At 37.6% G+C, this 19,170-nt stretch overlaps 1 protein-coding gene across 8 annotated transcripts in view; it reads right to left on the reverse strand.

Annotated features, from left to right (window-relative positions):
- Positions 1 to 1,847: 1,847 nt before the first annotated feature.
- The window catches only part of STAMBPL1 (STAM binding protein like 1), a 45,066-nt gene continuing 27,743 nt past the window's right edge, over positions 1,848 to 19,170 (reverse strand). For 7 of the 8 annotated variants that reach the window (XM_059899385.1, XM_059899386.1, XM_059899388.1 and 4 more), the window contains 8 exons: positions 17,811 to 17,886; positions 15,983 to 16,078; positions 13,491 to 13,848; positions 12,305 to 12,429; positions 10,201 to 10,338; positions 4,962 to 5,074; positions 3,389 to 3,488; positions 1,848 to 2,155 (listed from right to left, as the gene is read on the reverse strand). In XM_059899385.1, coding sequence (XP_059755368.1) covers positions 2,099 to 2,155; positions 3,389 to 3,488; positions 4,962 to 5,074; positions 10,201 to 10,338; positions 12,305 to 12,429; positions 13,491 to 13,848; positions 15,983 to 16,078; positions 17,811 to 17,886 — 1,063 coding nt within the window. In that variant the 3' untranslated portion in view covers positions 1,848 to 2,098. Of the gene's footprint in view, positions 2,156 to 3,388; positions 3,489 to 4,961; positions 5,075 to 7,989; positions 8,089 to 10,200; positions 10,339 to 12,304; positions 12,430 to 13,490; positions 13,849 to 15,982; positions 16,079 to 17,810; positions 17,887 to 19,170 lie in introns of those variants that run through there. The other variant, XM_059899392.1, reaches the window with a different exon arrangement.

The following is a 19,170-nucleotide window of genomic DNA, read 5'->3' on the forward strand; positions in this document are numbered from 1 at the left end:
GAAGTCCATGCACCGCAATGAAGAGTAGCCCCCGCTCGCCACAACTAGAGAAAGCCCGCGCACAGCAATGAAGACCCAACACAGCCAAAAATAAAATATAAATTAAAAATAAAAAAGAGTTCCCTTCTAATTTGCTATTCAGAAGCGATATAATTGGCTCTGAATGCTCAGAGTAGCTCTTTCTATTCTCTCCAGAAATCTAAGAAACCAAATGTTCTTGGCTTTCAATTGAGTCCTTTCTATCTCTAGGTATCATTCAATGGTCATAGTTTTTTCATCAGATACCTCTCATTGGACATCCTCTTGGTCTACTACTGTATCTTTGGTTATCATTCATTTCTCAACTCTCCTTAGTCCCAACAGTCATTGTTACTTGAATAAATTACATAATCTTTTCCTGTGATCAAGTATGTCCAAATATCATGCTGTCCTTAAATGCTAAGACGTTGAGGACAGCATCACTCGGGGGATAGTGGGCTGTCCGTGGAGCCAGGCTCGCAGAGGTAATATGCCCTTAGTTGTCGGAGACTATAGACTCAAGTCCCCGTGCATTGGGCAAGCAAAGCTCTTGCTTCTGGAGTCTGGGACCTGAACTCTCCAAGCCTACAAGTTGTCATAGGCAGAAACAAGTCACTGAGCTGCCCACAGTAGGCTCTTTATGAATGAGAGCTAGAGTAGAAGCTAGGTGACATGATACCTGTATTAGGGAAGAGACAAGTCGGGGAGGAATGTTATCTCATCCAAGCACAGAGTGTAGGGAATATTCCTCCTAGGAATACAGAGATCCTTGAACTAAAAAGTGGATGCTAGTACATGCAAACAAGATCATTAAGGCAACTCAGATATAATGCCAGGAGGAAAGCAAAGTGTGGGAAAGCTGAGGTTGGCACACAAGACATTGGGAACAGAGAAGGTTAGATGGGATTAGCTTGACTTCCATTCTTCTCTCCTTTTATTTGGGCTACATTTTCTTCATAATGTTTTCCTACCAATTCAACTTGCCAACATACTCCATCAGTCCCCCATTCCTTCTATTAATCTATTATATTTTGATCCACGTAAATGCCTTTATTATCTGGGTACCAGTCACAAATTCCATTCCAAGCCTTGGTCATACTATAACTCTGTATTCATGATACCCTATTCAGTTTAAACATATTTTTCTTCCTATTCCCTGTGCCTTGGTTTATATAGATACTTTTAATTATGAATGTTCTTTCCAAATGATTTGATTTATTCTTTTTGGTTGAGAATTATCAGTATTTCCTATACCTCATTTCTTCTCCCTGTCATCCCTATTGACTTTCACAGAAATAGGCTTTACATTTCCATCTGAGCCTTTTTTTATTCCTCTCTCAAGTGTCTCTGCTTTTAGTCTTCTAAATCAAGTTAATGAATCATTGGCTATCTTAGGCCCTCTGACACCTGATCCCTGAGTAGAAGCTCAGGGCTCTGGTCTCCTACACTAAGAATGACTACAGACTCTGAGCCAGGATTCGCTGACACTGAAAACACACGATGGGCTCAAGTGTCTGCAGCCGTGTTTCTTCTCACATCCTTCTTTGACCACCGCAGGGAAAAGTCTCAGAAACATATGGCCTGTCTTGGAAACCCCCTGGTACTCAGAATTTCTTATGTGGAACTACATTTTACAGGAATGAAAATAATACAGCAAAACATCTAAAGCTCTGAAAACACATGCAGAGACCTCTAAAAATACCAGACAGTATAACTTTTGAAAATTGTGAATCACTACGTTGTACACTTAGAACTTATATAATATTGTACACCCACTATACGTCAAAAAAAAAGTTTAAGAATTCCAGACATATTGTTGTTTGCGGCACAATTTATTATCTGGTCATAGTATTTGGGCACATTAATAGGTATTGATTTAACTCCATTGTAACATCTCTTGAGACAAAGCAACCCAAAAAGAAAGCTTCAAAATATGCAAAAGTAATAAATATCAAACTTTCTGATCTAAAATGTATAAATATAAAATGTCAGTCATTTCTGGAAACATCTTAAGAAAATCCAGCAACCACAGGTCCATGGGTAAGTGTCTGGAGTGGACGGTGCTAATCTTCGGAACATATCACCTCAGATCCAGTACGATTATTTTTATGTCTTTTACCAACACATGTTTGCATATCTAGGAAAGAAAAAATTGGCTTTACTTCATGATGTTTAACATGATTCTCTTTAGGGAGGGAGTATGAATTTCCTAATTTTAAAATGTTTCTAATTTTAAAAATATTTCCACTCAGAACAAATACAATCATATGTATTCATTTTCGACAACAAGAAAATGTTTACAACAGGTGCAAGTAATTTTCATTTTAAATAAATTCTAAGCTCAAAATACTGTTTCTCTGATGTCACAGCCAGGGAACAGCCAAGCAAACAGGAAAAGATGTACTCCAATAATGTTACTTTGGGGCTATACAAAGCTAATCAAAAAAATAGGATTACAGTTTTCATTGAACTGTTATGAAAAACTAATTTGGCCATATCAAGCAGAAATAATTCAGGACACATTTAATATCATTTTCTTTAATAATCGTTTGCTTGCTGGAACCCTGGAGAAAACTGTTAATTGTTTAAGTATCACACAGATACGTAAATGGAAAGGAAACTTTATGTATAATCAACTCTGCTACAGAAATACTGCCATTCTTTTGTAAGTAAAATAGTAATGACAAGAAATCAGAAGAAAGTACAAAGATTGATTAATTTTATGAGATAAGAAAATTCCAAACTAAGCAATAAAGTGTTTTATCCTATATGATAGTGCTACTATTTCTCTCCTTAAAAATAGAAAAAGAGGCTTATGTGTTTTATAACTGGAAGTCTCTACCTCTTAATCTCCTTCACCTATTTCACCTGCAAACCCCCTTCCCTCTGGCAACCACGCATTTGTTCTATTTATGACTCTGTCTTGTTTGTTTTGTCTTTTAGATTCCACATGTAAGTGAAATCATATGGTATTTGTCTTTCTCTGTCTGACTTATTTCACTTAACATAATACCCTCTAGATTCATCCACGTTGTTGCAAATGGCAAGATTTCGTGTTTTTTTATGGTTGAGTAATATTTCATTGTGTGTGTGTATGTATATATATATCTCACATCTTTTTAAGCCACAGGGGTGTAATATATAGCATAAGGAATATGGTCAATAATATTTTAATAACTTAGTATTGGGACAGATGGTTACTAGACTTATCATGGTGATCATTTCATAAGGTATGAAAATGTCACTATATTGTATACCTGAAAGTAACATATTACATCAACTATATTTCAATCAAAAAAAAAAAAAAAAAAAAAGGAGGGGGTGAAAAATAAACACTATGTGCAAAAAATAACCAACGTTGTCTACTCACACTGAACAGCCTGGGGTCCTTGGTGTGTGGATGAAAGCCCTTCTTTTTACAAGCGGAAACCTCAAGCATGCCAGCATTGGTGAGCCTGAAGATGCCAGTGCTAAGTTTCAGAGTGAAAAAAAGGTACAAAAATTCAGGATCATTTGGGCTTTCCAGATGCTTTAATTTGAATGGCACAAGCATACATATTCTTCAAATGGAATGGAGAAAGAAACGACAAACTAAAATTTTTACAGTGATTTTTTTAAACCAGTGTTGTGCTGACGGCCTAGAGGAAGACTGAAGAGACCAATGCTACTGCCAAGTGCCTGAACTGCTGTGAGACCTTGGGAGAAAAGCTGAGACCCCATAGGAGGAAATTATAGGTGATGGATATTTCTAATTTCTCTAATACATGCATATCTCATTTTATTGTACTTCACTTTATTGCACTTCGAAGATACTGCATTTTTACAAATTGAAGGTTTGTGGCAACTCTGCGTTGAGCAAGTCTACTGGAGCCATTTTCCAGCATTTGCTCACTTCACGTCTCTTTGTCACATTTTGGTAATTCTCACAATATTTCAAACTTTTCCATTCTTATATTTGTTACGGTAAAGTGTGATGAGTGATCTATGACTTGCTGAAGACTCAGATGATAATTCGCACTTCTGAGCAATAAAGTATTTTTAAATTAAGGTATGTACATTGTTTTTTTAGACATAATGCTACTGCACACTTAATAGTCTGCAATGTAAACATAAAACTTTTATATGCACTGGGGAACCAAAACATTCATGTGACTCACTTTATTGTGTCAGTTGCTTTACTGTGGTGATCTGGAACTGAACCTGCAATATTTCTGAGAAATAAATAGTATTTATAGCTGCAGGAAATATTTGCTGAGTGCTGGCTGTGGTGCCAGGCACTATGCTAAGCCCTTTATGTAGACTATCATCTAGTTTCACCTTCACATCAGTCTGTGATGGGTAAGTGTCAGGGATGAAGAGACTGAGGCTCACAGTGGTCAGGTACCAAACCGGGATTCCGATATCAGTTTGTCTGACTCCTCTGCTCATAATTGTGCTACGATAATCATTGTCCTCCAAATTTAGGAAGGTTTTGGAGATAATTAAGCTAAGGCTGGGAATTTTCTTTTTTTGTGTGTTTGGCCGTACCATTCAGCATGTGGGATCTCAGTGTCCGGACCAGGGATTGAACCTGTGCCCCCTGCAGTGGAAGCGCAGAGTCCTAACCACTGGACTGCCAGGGAATTCCCCAAGGCTGGAAATTTTCTCACAGCAGTAATCATACAATAGAACTAAGATCTCAGACGGCAAACTGGAATAACATCTGCTTTATCCACTTCAAGGTCATGTGAAGAAGGAAAACCAGTAATTCTACCACGGAAAGGACCTTAAAAAGCAAAAGATGGCAGACCTACAAGTTATGGAAGCCAGCAGGCACCAATCTCTTTTTCCCAAGGGCATGGTTTGCCTACTTATCCAAGTGCTACAACCTGGTGTGTGGACACACTTGAACCTAGCAGACCCAGACAAAGCCTTACTTGAACCCTCTCAATAGTCATACTTACTCTTTATGCTTCGGTGAACAGACAATGGCAATGGCCTCTGGCAACATGAGCTGATAAGAACAGTGAGTGTGGAGATCAACACTGGATAAGAACGCAGTTTGGGTTGGATGTGTCTATAAAAAGAAAAGAGGACACTCTTATTGGACAATCCTATTGGACAATCAATAGCTGAGTGCTGGCCAAAGTCAGAGTCCATGCCAAGAAAAAACTCTAGTTTATTTGCTTTTTCTTTTTTACCATCATTAATCAAATGAGGATTCTGAAAATGTCTTGCTGACATAATCCTTCCCTTTATGCATCTATGGAATAACGACGACTTTGAGAAGAGGCTCTTGGGAGTGTTTATGTACTTTCTGCTTATTGGGAAACGTAAAACTGAAAATTTGCCAAAGCCTTTACATAGATCTTCCTTTAATCATCACAACTCATCTGGGAGATACTTAGTGACTCAGTTTTATGTACAAGGATCCTGAGACTCCTTTAAGGGACTTGCTCGTAAGGAGCAGAACCGTGATTGGAAACCCAGAGATACTCATATACAACACCGTGGACATAAAAGGAGGAGTTTCACTGAATATTCCACACTATGCTGCTATCCCTTCATGGATCGCCATTCCCTACAGATGAGGGAACAGAGCTCTCCGAGGTGTTGAAGATGTTTGGGACTCATCTCGCATGACGGGAGGGAAGGGGAGACTATAAATTACAAGAGCTGTCTTCCAGGTTTGGGGCTATATACAGACTTGTGTTTAGGAGAGACAAACACGTGCACCCCCATGATTTGCAATTCACAGCAAACCCCAAACACCCTTGAAAAAGGGATGCGACCACTTAAAGCATGTATCCAACATCCCCGTCATGCTGGGTCCTGGCTCCATCGCTCCCTAGTCGTAAGCCACTGCGAAGATGCCATAACCTCCTCATGCCTATTTCAGCAATTGTAAAATAAAGATAATAATCATTTTCTTCATGGGATTGTTATGAAACTTAAATGAGACAATCCATGTAAAATTCTTAAAACAGTGCCTAGCACAGAGATAGATAGGAATCAAAATCATTAGCTTTTATGATTGCTGTTGTTATTGCTGTTTTTATTGTAATGTTGTCATTTTTTAAATTTAATTTTTATTTTATATCGGAATATAGTTGATTTACAATGTTGTGTTAGTTTCAGATGTACAACAAAGTGATTCAGTTATACATATACAGATATCTATTCTTTTTCAAATTCTTTTCCCATATAGATCATTATAGAATATTGAGGAGAGTTCCCTGTGCCATACAATAGGTCCTTGTTGATTATTTTATATATCATGTATATATGTATGTATATGTTAATCCCAAACTCCAAATTTATCCCTCTCCCCCTTTCCCCTTTGGTAACCATAAGTTTGTTTTCTATGTCTGTGGGTCTATTTCTATTTTGTATATAAGTTCATTTGTATCATTTTCTTTTAGATTCCATGTATGTGATATCATATGATATTTGTCTTTCTCTGTTTGGCTTACTTCACTTAGTATGATAATGTCTAGGTCCATCCATGTTGCTGCAAATGGCATTATTTCATTCTTTTTTATGGCTGAGTAATATTCCATTGTATATATGTACCACATCTTCTTTATCTATTCATCTGTTGATGGACATTTAGGTTGCTTCCATGTCTTAGCTATTGTAAATAGTGCTGCAATGAACATTGGGGTGCATGTATCTTTTTGAATTATGGTTTTCTCCAGATATATGCCCAGGAGTGGGACTGCTAGATCATATAGTAGTTCTATTTTTAGTTTTTTAAGGAGCCTCCATACTGTTCTCCATAGCAGTTGTACCAATTTACATTACCACCAATAGTGCAGGAGGGTTCCCTTTCTCCACAACCTCTCTAGTATTTACTGTTTGTAGACTTTCTGATGATGCCCATTCTGACTGGTGTGAGGTGATACTGCATTGTAGTTTTGATTTGCATTTCTCTAATAATTAGTGATGTTACACATCTTTTCATGTGCTTTTGGCCATCTGTATGTCTTCTTTGGAGAAATGTCTATTTAGATCTTCTGCCCATTTTTTGATTAGGTTGCTTGTTTTCTTGATATTGAGCTACATGAGCTGTTTGTATATTTTAGAGATTAATCCCTTGTCAGTTGCTTCATTTGCAAATATTTTCTCCCATTCTGTGGGTTGTCTTTCCTTTTGTTTATGGTTTCCTTTGTTGTGCAAAAGCTTTTAAGTTTAATTAGGTCCCATTTGTTTATTATTTATTTATTTATTTTTTTTTTTTTTTCATTACTCTAAGTGGTGGATCGAAAAAGATCTTGCTGTGATTTATGTCAGAGAGGGTTCTGCCTATGTTTTCCTCTAAGAGTTTTATAGTATCCCATCTTACATTTAGGTCTTTAATCCATATTGAGTTTATTTTTGTGTATGGCGTTAGAGAGTGTTCTAATTTCATTCTTCTACATGTAGCTGTTTTACACTTTTGCCAGCACGTCTTATTGAAGAGACTGTCTAATGTTGTCATTATTAACTAGAGGGCATAGACCCATAGAAACCCCTTCATGCCTTTACACATAACTATGATCTGTTGAAGAAATGCAAGATTTCAAAACCCCTTTCTACTTTATTTAATAAAATGAAGGTAAAATCCATTGATACCTATTTATAGAAAGATAAATGTTCGGCAGGGAAAAAATAACTATTGGTCTGCAAAGACCTAGATCAACTGAAGAATAGAAATTAACTTTTAAAGCCCAAATCTTTAGTGAGGGCATGAGTGGGAGGGTCTGACTGCCTGTTACCTGATTCAGTGAAAACCTTCTATTCATACATAGAGCTTTCTATGCCTTGATGAAAAAGTAAGAAGTGTTCAAAGAAGCTCTAGTGCCATGGAGGCAGCAAGCAGATTGTCAAACAGACAAATCACTCTCCCTTCAACTTATTTCCAGACTGAATGCACACTGTTAAGACATTCTGTTGTTTGTTTTTGTTTTGTTTTCATTGTTTCTGTTTTATGTCTTTGTGTTGCACCTTAAGATATTCTGAGTCCTTCATTTCTGCCAAGAGGAATCACTCCAGCTCCAATAAGGACAGCTCTCCCATGGGAGAATGGTGCTCCAATCCCATGCCCCCATTCTATGGAGATAAAAATGATGATGATGATGGTAATGACGATGATGACAACATCAGCAGCTGATGCCATTTATCACAATTGAATAACATGCCAGGCACTGAACTAATCACTTTTCCATGAATTAATTTTACAAGATGAGATGAGTGCTGTTATTATCCCCATTTTACCAGATGAGGAAACTGAGCTAAGCAGAAGAGTAAATAACATGCTGAAGGGCATAGAGCTAGTTAAGCTGAGACGTCTAAATTGAAATCCGGATCCATCTGATTCTGATTCAAACTTTCTTTGCTATGACCAATGTATATCTGAAAAATATTAGCTCTGCAATTTGTTGCTATTGTTATGCCAATAAAAACCATAACAAAAAGTCATTACAACCACTGAAGTTTAGAAATACAACATGTTACTGATTTCATTGAACCACAACAATCTGACATGGTAAAATTTAAAAAAACAAAAAGTCTTAGGATTCTAAAATTATGCTAAATTCATTATTTAAATGACTTCATTATTGCATACATTATATGTACATGTCATAAGGGAAAATCTTTTGTTTCTGATCTGGGAAATGTTTTATGAGATAAACTAACACTGACTTTTCAACGTAAGTGTAATTTAACTGTCATTCTTTCTCAGTTTATGTTACAATTGCTTTGCTACAATTTGTTTTCCTTTAAAATGCATTCTTGTTACAGAAAATTACATTAAACTAAATAATGCCTTTAAAATTACCCAATTTCTAAGCAAACAGTAAGGCGAATACTGGTAAGGAAAACAGACATACAGAAAATTTTTGCAAAGTCTTCATTATAAATAATTTCTTGTATTTGAGAGGTGGTTTATAGTTTTCAAAGGGCTTTCACATCGAGTATGTTGCTTACAGCTCACACAAATCCGGTGAGGGAGAGAAGGCATTCATTAGCCCTACTGGATCAATGAGGGAACCTGGAAACAGGACGCTAGGAGTCCTGACTGAAGGATTGTACAGGCACACAGTAATTTGCAGGTGGAGCTAGGACTAGGAGCTAGTCTCCTCTGCCCTCCTGAATTACAAAACACCAAAAGCTTGGTGATTGTGTGTGTGTGTGTGTGTTGAGGTGTGGGTGAGGATGTGTGTCCTGCTCCTCCTCAATACTTCTCTATAAAGCAAGTAAAATAAAAAATGGCCCCTTCTCACTCTTCAGAGGCCCTTGGAGGTCCCTAGGATGTGCCCTGGAAATCCTGACTAGCATCTCATGCCGTGAGATGACTTGTTCCTACCCCAGGCCCAGATGTGTGAGACTGAACGGAAAAATGTCCCCAGATAGATGAAACCATGGATAGGAAAAGTACAGTATCATCACCAAATATCATCAGCTACAATATTCTGAGTTCCTAGAAAAAATGTGCTAAGAAATTCACTGGCATTATCTCACTATCACATGAAGTCCATTATTATGGTCCCCATTTTATAGATGATAAAGCAGATGCTCAGATTGCTTAAATAACTCGCCAACATTCCTATAGTGAATTCTTAGCAGAGCTGATATTTAAACTCATGTCTTTTGATTTGTAAGCCCTTTCCTGCTCCTATGGTGGCCTGGTGGATGTTGGAACCCAGTGTTTTTGGCCCTACTCCGTGGCTGTTTATACAGCGACGCGTACATCCTTGGCCTGTAGGGGAGGTGAAGTGGAGGGTAAGGTCCCTATTTGATATGTACAAATACCTTTTTAAAAGAGACCTTTTCAGAAATTTTCTTAAAATAATTTACTCTAGACCCACAGCCATGGGAAAGAGAATGTTAATAATTGTCTAATCATATTAGTTAAAAATCTGCCTAGGTCTCCATTAGACTACATAAAGTCATCAGAACAAGTCAGCTGATTTCCAAATGTTTATCTCTCTTTCAACTTGGAACAGTAGGAAAAAGCAGACTATAGCCCTCTCCAAATCTGGATTTGACAGATGTAGACACGGCCTAACATTGAAGAAAATGCTTTAAAACGATGACATTTATTACACTTGAAAATTTAAAAAATAAGAAACTATTTCTTAAGCTAAACTTCCTCCAGAAGGAAAACAGCCCGCCAAAAAAAATAAATAAGTAAACTGAAACCCAAAAGGTGAAACGTACATGGATCCATCCCAGAGTGAGGAGATTGTGTTGATCCTGAACACTGAATAATTCTTCTACATTCTCCACGTCGCAATAGTCTGGTCCCGCAGACTGTTTTGGCACGATTAAGTGGGTAATAGTAAATTCATTATGCGTCTGAAAAACAAATAGCAAAGAGAATAATAAGCATCTGACAGAAAAAAAAAAGCCTGAGTAGGAAGTATAATGTTGTAATAAGACTAGAAAGTGCCCACCACTTATATCATCCTCCTCCCACCCCGACCCCATCACAATTCAAAAACAAAGCCCCATACTTGAACACGGACCATCTGCCAAAAATTTGAGAGTCAGTTGTTTGGAGCCTGAAACCCATTTTCACAATATAAAATGTATCATAAATAGGAATTAGCATCCTGGGCTGGTCCCTGGAAGTTTGGCTAATAAATAATGGTGTTTCATATTACATCTGCAAAGGAAAAAATCAGAACAAAACAGCAGCAGGTTTATTTGGCAGGGAGATGTTAATTAAATCATGTTGTGGTTTTATTGAAGGACATTTCTAAGGTTTGTGAAGGTCGATGGTCTTGTTTTTAGTTTATTAATTGTTATTTAATTTCGCGTGAAGATTTATGACTTTCTTCTACTATTGGGGGGTGGTGGTGGAATTCAATGGGATTTTCCATAATTAAGGTAATGTTTTGGATTGGTAATTAGATAAAGAGAAAGGAAAAACAAATTGCCCCCCTTAGGTAAAAGATAGGAGTTGAAAGGAAGAGGGTTGTAAAGTAGTGATAGGATCCTCAGAAAAAAGAAGTTTGTGTGATGGGAAGCTGTCCATCCTTGCACAGCACCATCTTGTCTCTAGTCTTAGGGCACTTCTGCAAACTGGGCCCTATTCCTTTGGCCTTGATTACAATACTTCTCTCCATCCCAGCCCCTCCTGTCATGGCTAACTTTATGTATTCTAAACGTATGTAGTATAAACGTCGGCTTTCAAGGAACCCCTTCTTGACCCTCCCAGACAGGGTTTCCCAGTTACAGCTTCCCATGATACCCTGCACTTCCACTGAGAGCAACCAGCTCCATTTATAATTAATCATCTCTCTGGTTCTTTAGAAGCATCATGTGGCAAAGACTGAGGCTGTTGTAGGCGACTGAATGCCTGTCTGATGAAGGAATGAATGAAGAATGAATCAATGAATGAGTGACTCAAACTAAGTACACCATGTGGTCTTGGGGAAGAAGCATCCATAGCATACTGCCCCCTGCCGGGCAAAGAAGGTAGCTGTGGGGAGGAGATGGCAGGTCACTCTCCTTTGCTTGTCTCCTGTGTTTCTTCTGCCCTGGGGGAAACGTGATGATGCAACACTGGAATACAGTAGGAGAATGTGTGTTGAATGAAACATCTTATTCAGTTAAATAACAGTTCCCAGGTAAATGTTTAGGGATGAAAATGTGCCTGGACTTAGAAACATAAACTGATACCCCACAGAGGGTACAAAGGCACTTCCAAAGAAACATTGTTCCTCTTTCTTGAAGTAGGAAATTAAATGTATCTTCTCTCTTTTATCTCCTTCTAGTTTGATACTGTCTTTCATCACTTATTTCTGATAAAATCTTCCATACTTAAATATGACCTGTGCTGTAAAATTTCAGTTTGTTGAAACTACTGCCTTAAAGAAAACAACAAAACCCTAGCTTTATTCTGCATGTATCTGAAAAAGGGTGGCAAGATTATACCTACCACAGACAAAAGCAGGTTGAGTTAATTATACAAATATATATGAAACTAACAATTGCAACGGAAATTTGATTCAGAAAACTAGATGGTTCTGGAAATCGGAAAATCTGAAAGCCACCCTTTTTCTTAACAAAGATTTAACTTATGGTTTGATTAGTTCTTTACAATAAACTTTTATAGTATCTCTGAAATTTTACAATCCATTTTTTAGAAGGATAATTCCATTAATAATGACAGTAGTTTTATGAAATTAATCTATATTTAGTTAATTTCATAATGTTTACGAAACTTAGGATGCTTTTGTTCTGCTCAGCTTATCACAAGAAAGCCAGCTGTACTGAAAGTATCCTGTGCAGGGAAGATATGAAACAAAGACCATACCAGTTTCCCACAGAGTATTCCACAGGTTTCGATTCCTCTCACTGTATTAGATTCTGCCAGGAGCAGAAATCTGTGGCAAAGATCTCTTGATAAAACGACGTATCTCAGTCCTTCAACCACTAAATCTAAGAAACAGAAAAGGGAGAAAAAACAAAAAGAACAAACCTTACATCCCATCCTTCAAAACTGTTTTTAGCAAGTGACTGCAGGTAAATATAAATTTCAAAAATGAAATAATCAGGTGCTCCACTTTCTGTATTTCATTTTAAAACTTGTAATAGTGAACATTGACTAGAAGGAAGGTAAAATTACCCCTTGCGTATAAATTATTTATATGCAAGTGGGAAGGTGCAAGCACTTTTACATCTTTGTGCCTTATATCAACTATTTACATGTATGTGTGTGTTTTCTTTTGGCACAAATTGCATAGGCTGCGTAGAATACGTCTCATATTCTATCAGTGGTAGGATAACTCTTTTTTTGTGTTTGCCATGTGTTACTTATATCTTATGAAAGTTGGGGATCATTAGGTAAAAGCACCATGTTTTTGGAAATAATTGGCAGTAGAGTAATTTATAAAATGGTTGCTTATCATAACTCTTTCAAAATAAATGGAAATATAAACTCCACTTAACAGTGTCTGCTGGGAAATTTTCCCGTTTGGTTTTGGAAAGCTGCCAGCACTGATGTAGCAGTCCAGGAGCACTAACTTTTGGCAGAAACACGTAACCCCTTTGGAGGTTAACACCCATGTGTACAGATCCTCCTGGGCCAGGGAAATGCTAAATATTTAAATTTAATGACTGAACAAGGTTCTGAACCAACAAGTTTTCCAGCATCTTCTTTCCTCTCCAGTGTGTTTACCTTTAGGATTCAGTGCTTCTTGGTCAAAATACGTGAAAGGAAAAAAAAAAAGCTCGGAATTTCTCTCTTTTAAAATCTCTGTACCACGATCATATACAGTGCTGTTTATTATGGAGTCTCTGTTCTACCAGGGGGTAACTCACGTTTCCTGAATTCTGAGGTTACATATAGCAAAAGTCAGGTGATATTGTCATTCACACCACATTATGTAGGGGAACTACCACAACTAACAATAAAATGAGGAGACCCCTCCCAGGTGTCACAGAAATATGGTTCCATTAGAGGAGATACCATGTCTTGTGGGGTGCATTTCCTCACTTACTCTGAACAGCACTTAGAGTTGCAGCTGGCTTTAAGGCCCTGTTTACGGGAGGTGAGTGGCCAGCGTAATTGGTTGCATCACTTTTATTTGGCTGATCTGCAAATACATTCAGCAAGGAATTGTTCTGGTGTGTGGAAAAGCAGGACAAAGCACTCCCATCAATCTGCTCTGACTGTGCTGGAGGTTCCTGGCTTCGCATCTGACTCCGGGCTAATTCTTGCTTCTTGAGCTGATCTTCGAAAAACAAGAACTGCTCCGATTCTAGCTGCTGCTGGCGCATCTGAGCGATCCGCTTCCTTTCTGCCTCTATCAATCTCTGATGCTCCAGTTTTTTGAGAATTTCAGCTTTATATTTGTTCTAAAAAAATGTGGTTGCCAGAAGAAAAGGTTAGTTTCCAAGGCAAAAGCATCAAACTGGGATTAGACAGTTTCAATCTTCTAGCAGACGGAGAGACACAGCTAGATACTGTGATATGCCCACAGGGACACTCCTGAGACTGCCAGGAAAATATATAACATTGTGGCAAAAGCCCCTTAATCTGATTACGGGAGCAGTTCTAAATCCACTCATATTTTACCAGAGACAGGCCAGGACAATCAAGTTCCCTCCACCCTCCTGTGCTTTTAAATATTAGTAAATCAAAGTCAGGATTGTCTACACAGCCTGACTGATCAGACCATATCTCAGAAATAGTTATATCACCCTGGACTGCATTGTCCAATATAGTAGCCACTAGCTACGTGTGACTATCTAAGTTTAATTAAAATGAAATGAAATTAGAAATTCAACTCCTCAGTTCTCACTAGCCACATTTGAAGTACCACAGGCTAGTGCCTCCCATATCAGAGAGTGCCAAATAGAGCATTTCCATCATCATACAAAGTTCTATGGGACAGTGCCACCCTAGAACCTTTTGCATTTGACTCTATAACTCATACTGCTGGAACTTTATGGAGAAGGGGGAATCACTAACAAATGGTTCTCAGAATGTGGTCCAATCAACTCTATCAGAACAAACTACTAGGAGTTTTGTTAAAAATGAAGATTCCCAAGCTCCCCAGTCTTAACAAAAATATCCAGGCATTATTAGGTCAGAGAATAAATCTTTAACAAGCTTCCCAAATAATTCTGATGAAAACTAGACTTTGGGAGCTACTATAAGGCAGGGGTGGGGTGGGGGACAGAGCTTACAGCGGTGCAAGTTTACAGCATATCAGCTTACACTTTGATATGCACTCTAGGTCTTGTTATAGGGCAGATTGGCCTTCGGTGGGTCTGGGGTGGGGCCTGAGAATCTGCATTCCAACAGGCTCCCAGGTGATGTGAGTGTTGCCTGTAGCAAAGGCTTCTCAGTGTGTCTGTTCATCTCTCCAAGGCGTAAAGCCTGCCATTCTATCCCCCAAAGGTTTCTACATGTCATATGCTTGGGATCCTACTGTGGACTATGAAGTAATTGGTGTCACCAAAGGCAGACCAGGTAACAACTGCTGAGGCTTCTCCTCCCAGAGAGCTCCTGAGGGGACCAGCGTGCACATGGCTGAGTAGGGAAGGGAACTTAACTGGACTGTTGTTAAGTTAAATCCCTTCCTACAGTTCTGTCCAAGCCGCCAAAATCACTTTTATCTTTTATAGTTCAAATCAAATCATCAGTATCCACACTGGAGGAAATCTTCTCATTTCAACATTCCTTCTGTCACTCAGTGCAAACAACTCACTCAAACCTGCCTTCTAGCTATATCAAAGGAAGTAGAGAAGGCCTGTGACCACACTCCGAGGTAACAAGATCGGACTGAACTGAGAGTCAGTAAAAGTGACAACTTCCAAAGCACATAAACACATAGCCAAACGAAGAAGCAAAACAACCTTTATCATTATGCTGTAAACATTAAGAGATCAAGTGTTGAACTGGAGTATCTTATAGACTGACGGGTCAGCTTCTTCCTTCAATGGCCTTCAGTCTCAGACATCATTTTCATTTTCACTCTCTATTTAATAAGAATCCAGGAGCCATCACCCCTTGGTGATATGATTACATTTCACTCATATGGTTAGCCATTATTCCATCTAGATGTTATACTGATTATAATATTTAAGAATCAAATTCACATTTCCAAGGCATACATAATTAGACACATCAGAAACCATATACTGTTCTCCCTACCTCTTACTGTCTCCTTTCATTGCTAAAGAGCAGCCATCTGGCTCAAGATTACATTGGCAAGAGTTGGTCAAAAAGCTCTGTTTAAATCACTGTAAGAAGTCTATTTTCTAATGCTTCACTTTATTAGATGTTGTCAGGAAATAAAAATACCACATCCTTGGTGCAAGTGCTTAAGCAGGATATCAACATGAATTTTTTATGGGCTTTATATCACTGTATTTTTAATTTTTAATTTGAATGCATATGACATTTGAAAAACTCATTAAAACGAAATTCAAAAAATATTTGCACAGAAAACAGTCATGCAATAAATGTACCCATTGAACTTACTTCGCTTTGCAAATATTCTTGGTATTCTACGTTATATTTCTTTAAAAGGTCCTTTTTCAATTCATCTGTCCTTGGGAATGCAATCTCCTTCAGTTTCTTTTAAAAATATATATATACATATTGATTAGTGGGATTTTCAGTATAGTCAGCTTTCAGATCATCAGCTGAGAAAGAAAAACAGCTGGTATGTGCATTAGCAATCAAGACACAAGTAACCAAAGATGATCGTGGAAAAATCAATCTTTTCTAGGGCTCCAAAATATAACTTATCAGTAGAGAAGAGAAAAAATTATCCCCTTTGTAAGACCTTTATTGACTTCACTGGTTAGATAAGCATTTTGTTTAGTAGGTACCTCATTTTTAGGTAGTGGGTTTGTAACTGCACATTCCATGGTAGGTAAATTTTATGGCATCATAGTTAGAAGGGACCTCAGAGAATACCATGAGTAGGGATCCCTACGCTTAACAGACTGTAAAAAGCAGCTGAGGTACTTTTTATAAAAATATAGATTCCCAGGCCTAACCCAAGACCTACTGAGACAACATGTTCAGAGAAGGGATTGGGATCTGGATCTCAAACAATTTCCCAGTGATTCATAATGCAGGAAAATCTGATACAGTCCAAGCACCCACCAGCCCCGCCTTTGTAGAGATGAAGAAACAAAGGCCTAGAGAGATTGAAAGGCTTGTCCAATGTCATACAACTAGCTAATGGCCTCATTAGGACTAAAACTCCTAACTCTAGCCAATCTTTTGTCATCCATCCATTCATCCATCCATCCATCCATTTATTCAATCACAAACAGAAAATGTATATGCTTTTGGAGAATTCTTTCCCTACAAGTAAAAATAAGAATAACCCCAAATTAGAGTAAAAGAGTCACCTTGGCAGCCTAAGACCTTGGTTTCCATATAGAATTTTCTGAGTTTACATGAACAAGAGAATTGAGGGGAAATGCTACTCAAAGGCCTGATAATGAATGACCCTTCAGATAGTGTACAGAAATTTTAAAATGTAGATGACCATTTGACAAAAATTTGTGTTCTGCTTACAGGCACCCCCAGGCCTGACATAGCTGGTAAGAAAGCTTTTATTCTGTTATGTGGTAAAATATTTTTTGAGAGTAATTTAAAATTTCATACTGTGATTGACTTTGTATACATTGTTTTATCTTCCATCATATAAAATCAATCCAAACTACTTAAGACAAATAAATGGAAAACATTTAAAAAATGTTATCTAAAAGGATATATTCTTAGCTAAAGATATTTGAAACTATATATGCAGGAAATGTTGATGGTAAATAAATACATTTCAACAACCTTCCTTTTCCTTTGGAATATTTCAGGCCACTGACTAAACACTTTATTGTCTCATAGGCTAGTACTATAAGAAGAAAATGACTAGAACTTTGTGGCTGCCTTAATAATCAACACTGATATTCAAATAGGTTTTGGGTTCAGAATTGTATGGAATAATCAAAACCAGTCAAAATGACTGTCTCAAATAAGAATGGGGAAATAGACAACCATTCTCTCAATCTCTGGGAGGAATCATAAAATAATTCCTTCTTCACGTCTTAAGATGATTAAGTACATTCTTGATCTTTTTCTTCTTTTTTTTTTTTTTTCTTGTTTCAAGTAGACATCCCACAGTAATGATGATTAAAGGTCTAGGAAGAGATCGAAACATCATAGCTAATGGAATGAATCTTTTGTGCTTAAACTCTTGAGAGGATGAGACAGAGGAGGAGAGGAAGGGGATGAATCAATAATGGATGCTTGTGGAACATTTGAACCCCCCGGGGGAGAGTCTATCCCACAATACCTTCATAATATCCTGCTTTTCGGGTACTGCACATTGCTGGTAATCTCGATGGTTAGGAAGCTTTTCTACAAACAAACTGCAGAAAAAGAAAACATGTCCTTAGCATTATATGACAGAAAAAGCTCAATGATGGCTTCTGATTTGAGAATGAGCCTCCTTTTCAAAAAGGACATTGTTAATAACATTATTTAACCTATATTCTTTCCATTTGTCTTTCCATCAAAGGTTGGCCCAAGTATGATTTTGGCATTACAGGGTAGTTAAGCTCAGCAAACTAAGCACTGAGGTTAAGAGGGTTAAAGTCGGGATGCTCCCTGAAGAGACCACATCACTTTGGTTTTTCTCACGTCTTCGGCACTAAATCCCACTTGAGCATCATTTTACTTATGCGTAGTGCTGGCAACACTGAGGATCACGTGAAAATGTAAGAGTTTGGAAAGATGGATGTAACCCCTTCTCACCATTGAAAGACTCAGAGGGCCACTGATGAATCAGTAGTGCCATGGTGTCTACATTAAAAACTCTTAAATGAAAATTCATAACTCAGAGACATGTCAGACAGAATCCTTAATGGATTAGGAGGTGCTAATTAAGAGTTAATTATTTTTCATCACCTTTTGAGGAACAAGGGACAATAAAAATGAAGGGAAATCAGTACAGCAAACCAGGTACATTGCTTCCAGGTAAAGTGAAGATATTGCTTCCACAAGGGCAGGAAATTCTGTTTTTTTTGTTTTTTCCTTATTGATGTATTCTTAGCCTGTAGAATGGTGTCCCTCTCATAATGAATGTTCAATAAATATTTGTTAAATGAATGAAAAGCTCTTAGAGCAAATACTATTTTTGATCAATGAATATGTTATACCTTATAGCTACTGATGTTCTGTTGTTTACAAATCACACATACACTGATCATCTCATCTATAGAATACAGAGGAATGGTATTATAACTCTTATCTCTCAAATAAGAAAATTAAAGCCTAAAGAAACTACATAAGGTGTGTCAGTTGCCTAAGGCTTTTGTAAGTAGCATAAAGTCATAGACATTTAGAGTTGAAGAGACCTCAGAGATTTTCACCCATAAGTCTTTCATTTATACAGGTGAGGAACTGAACACTGAACTCACAGAGGATAACTAAATTACCTATGGTCATATCGTTAATGACAGGAGAGAATTCAAATATTCTGATTACTCAGTAACTCAGAGAGTGTAGTGGCCTTTTACCACACTTACGTGTGTGTGTGTATAAAACCCAGAAGAAGGTGAAAAAAAATATTATCCATTAGTAACTTATAGTTCAGAAACTAAAATGGAAAATGTGTGCTATCAATGACAGTTTATAACGTCCAATTTCATAGT

This window comes from Balaenoptera ricei, chromosome 16 (genome assembly GCF_028023285.1).
Source record: "Balaenoptera ricei isolate mBalRic1 chromosome 16, mBalRic1.hap2, whole genome shotgun sequence".
Classification (NCBI taxonomy): Eukaryota; Metazoa; Chordata; class Mammalia; order Artiodactyla; family Balaenopteridae; genus Balaenoptera; species Balaenoptera ricei.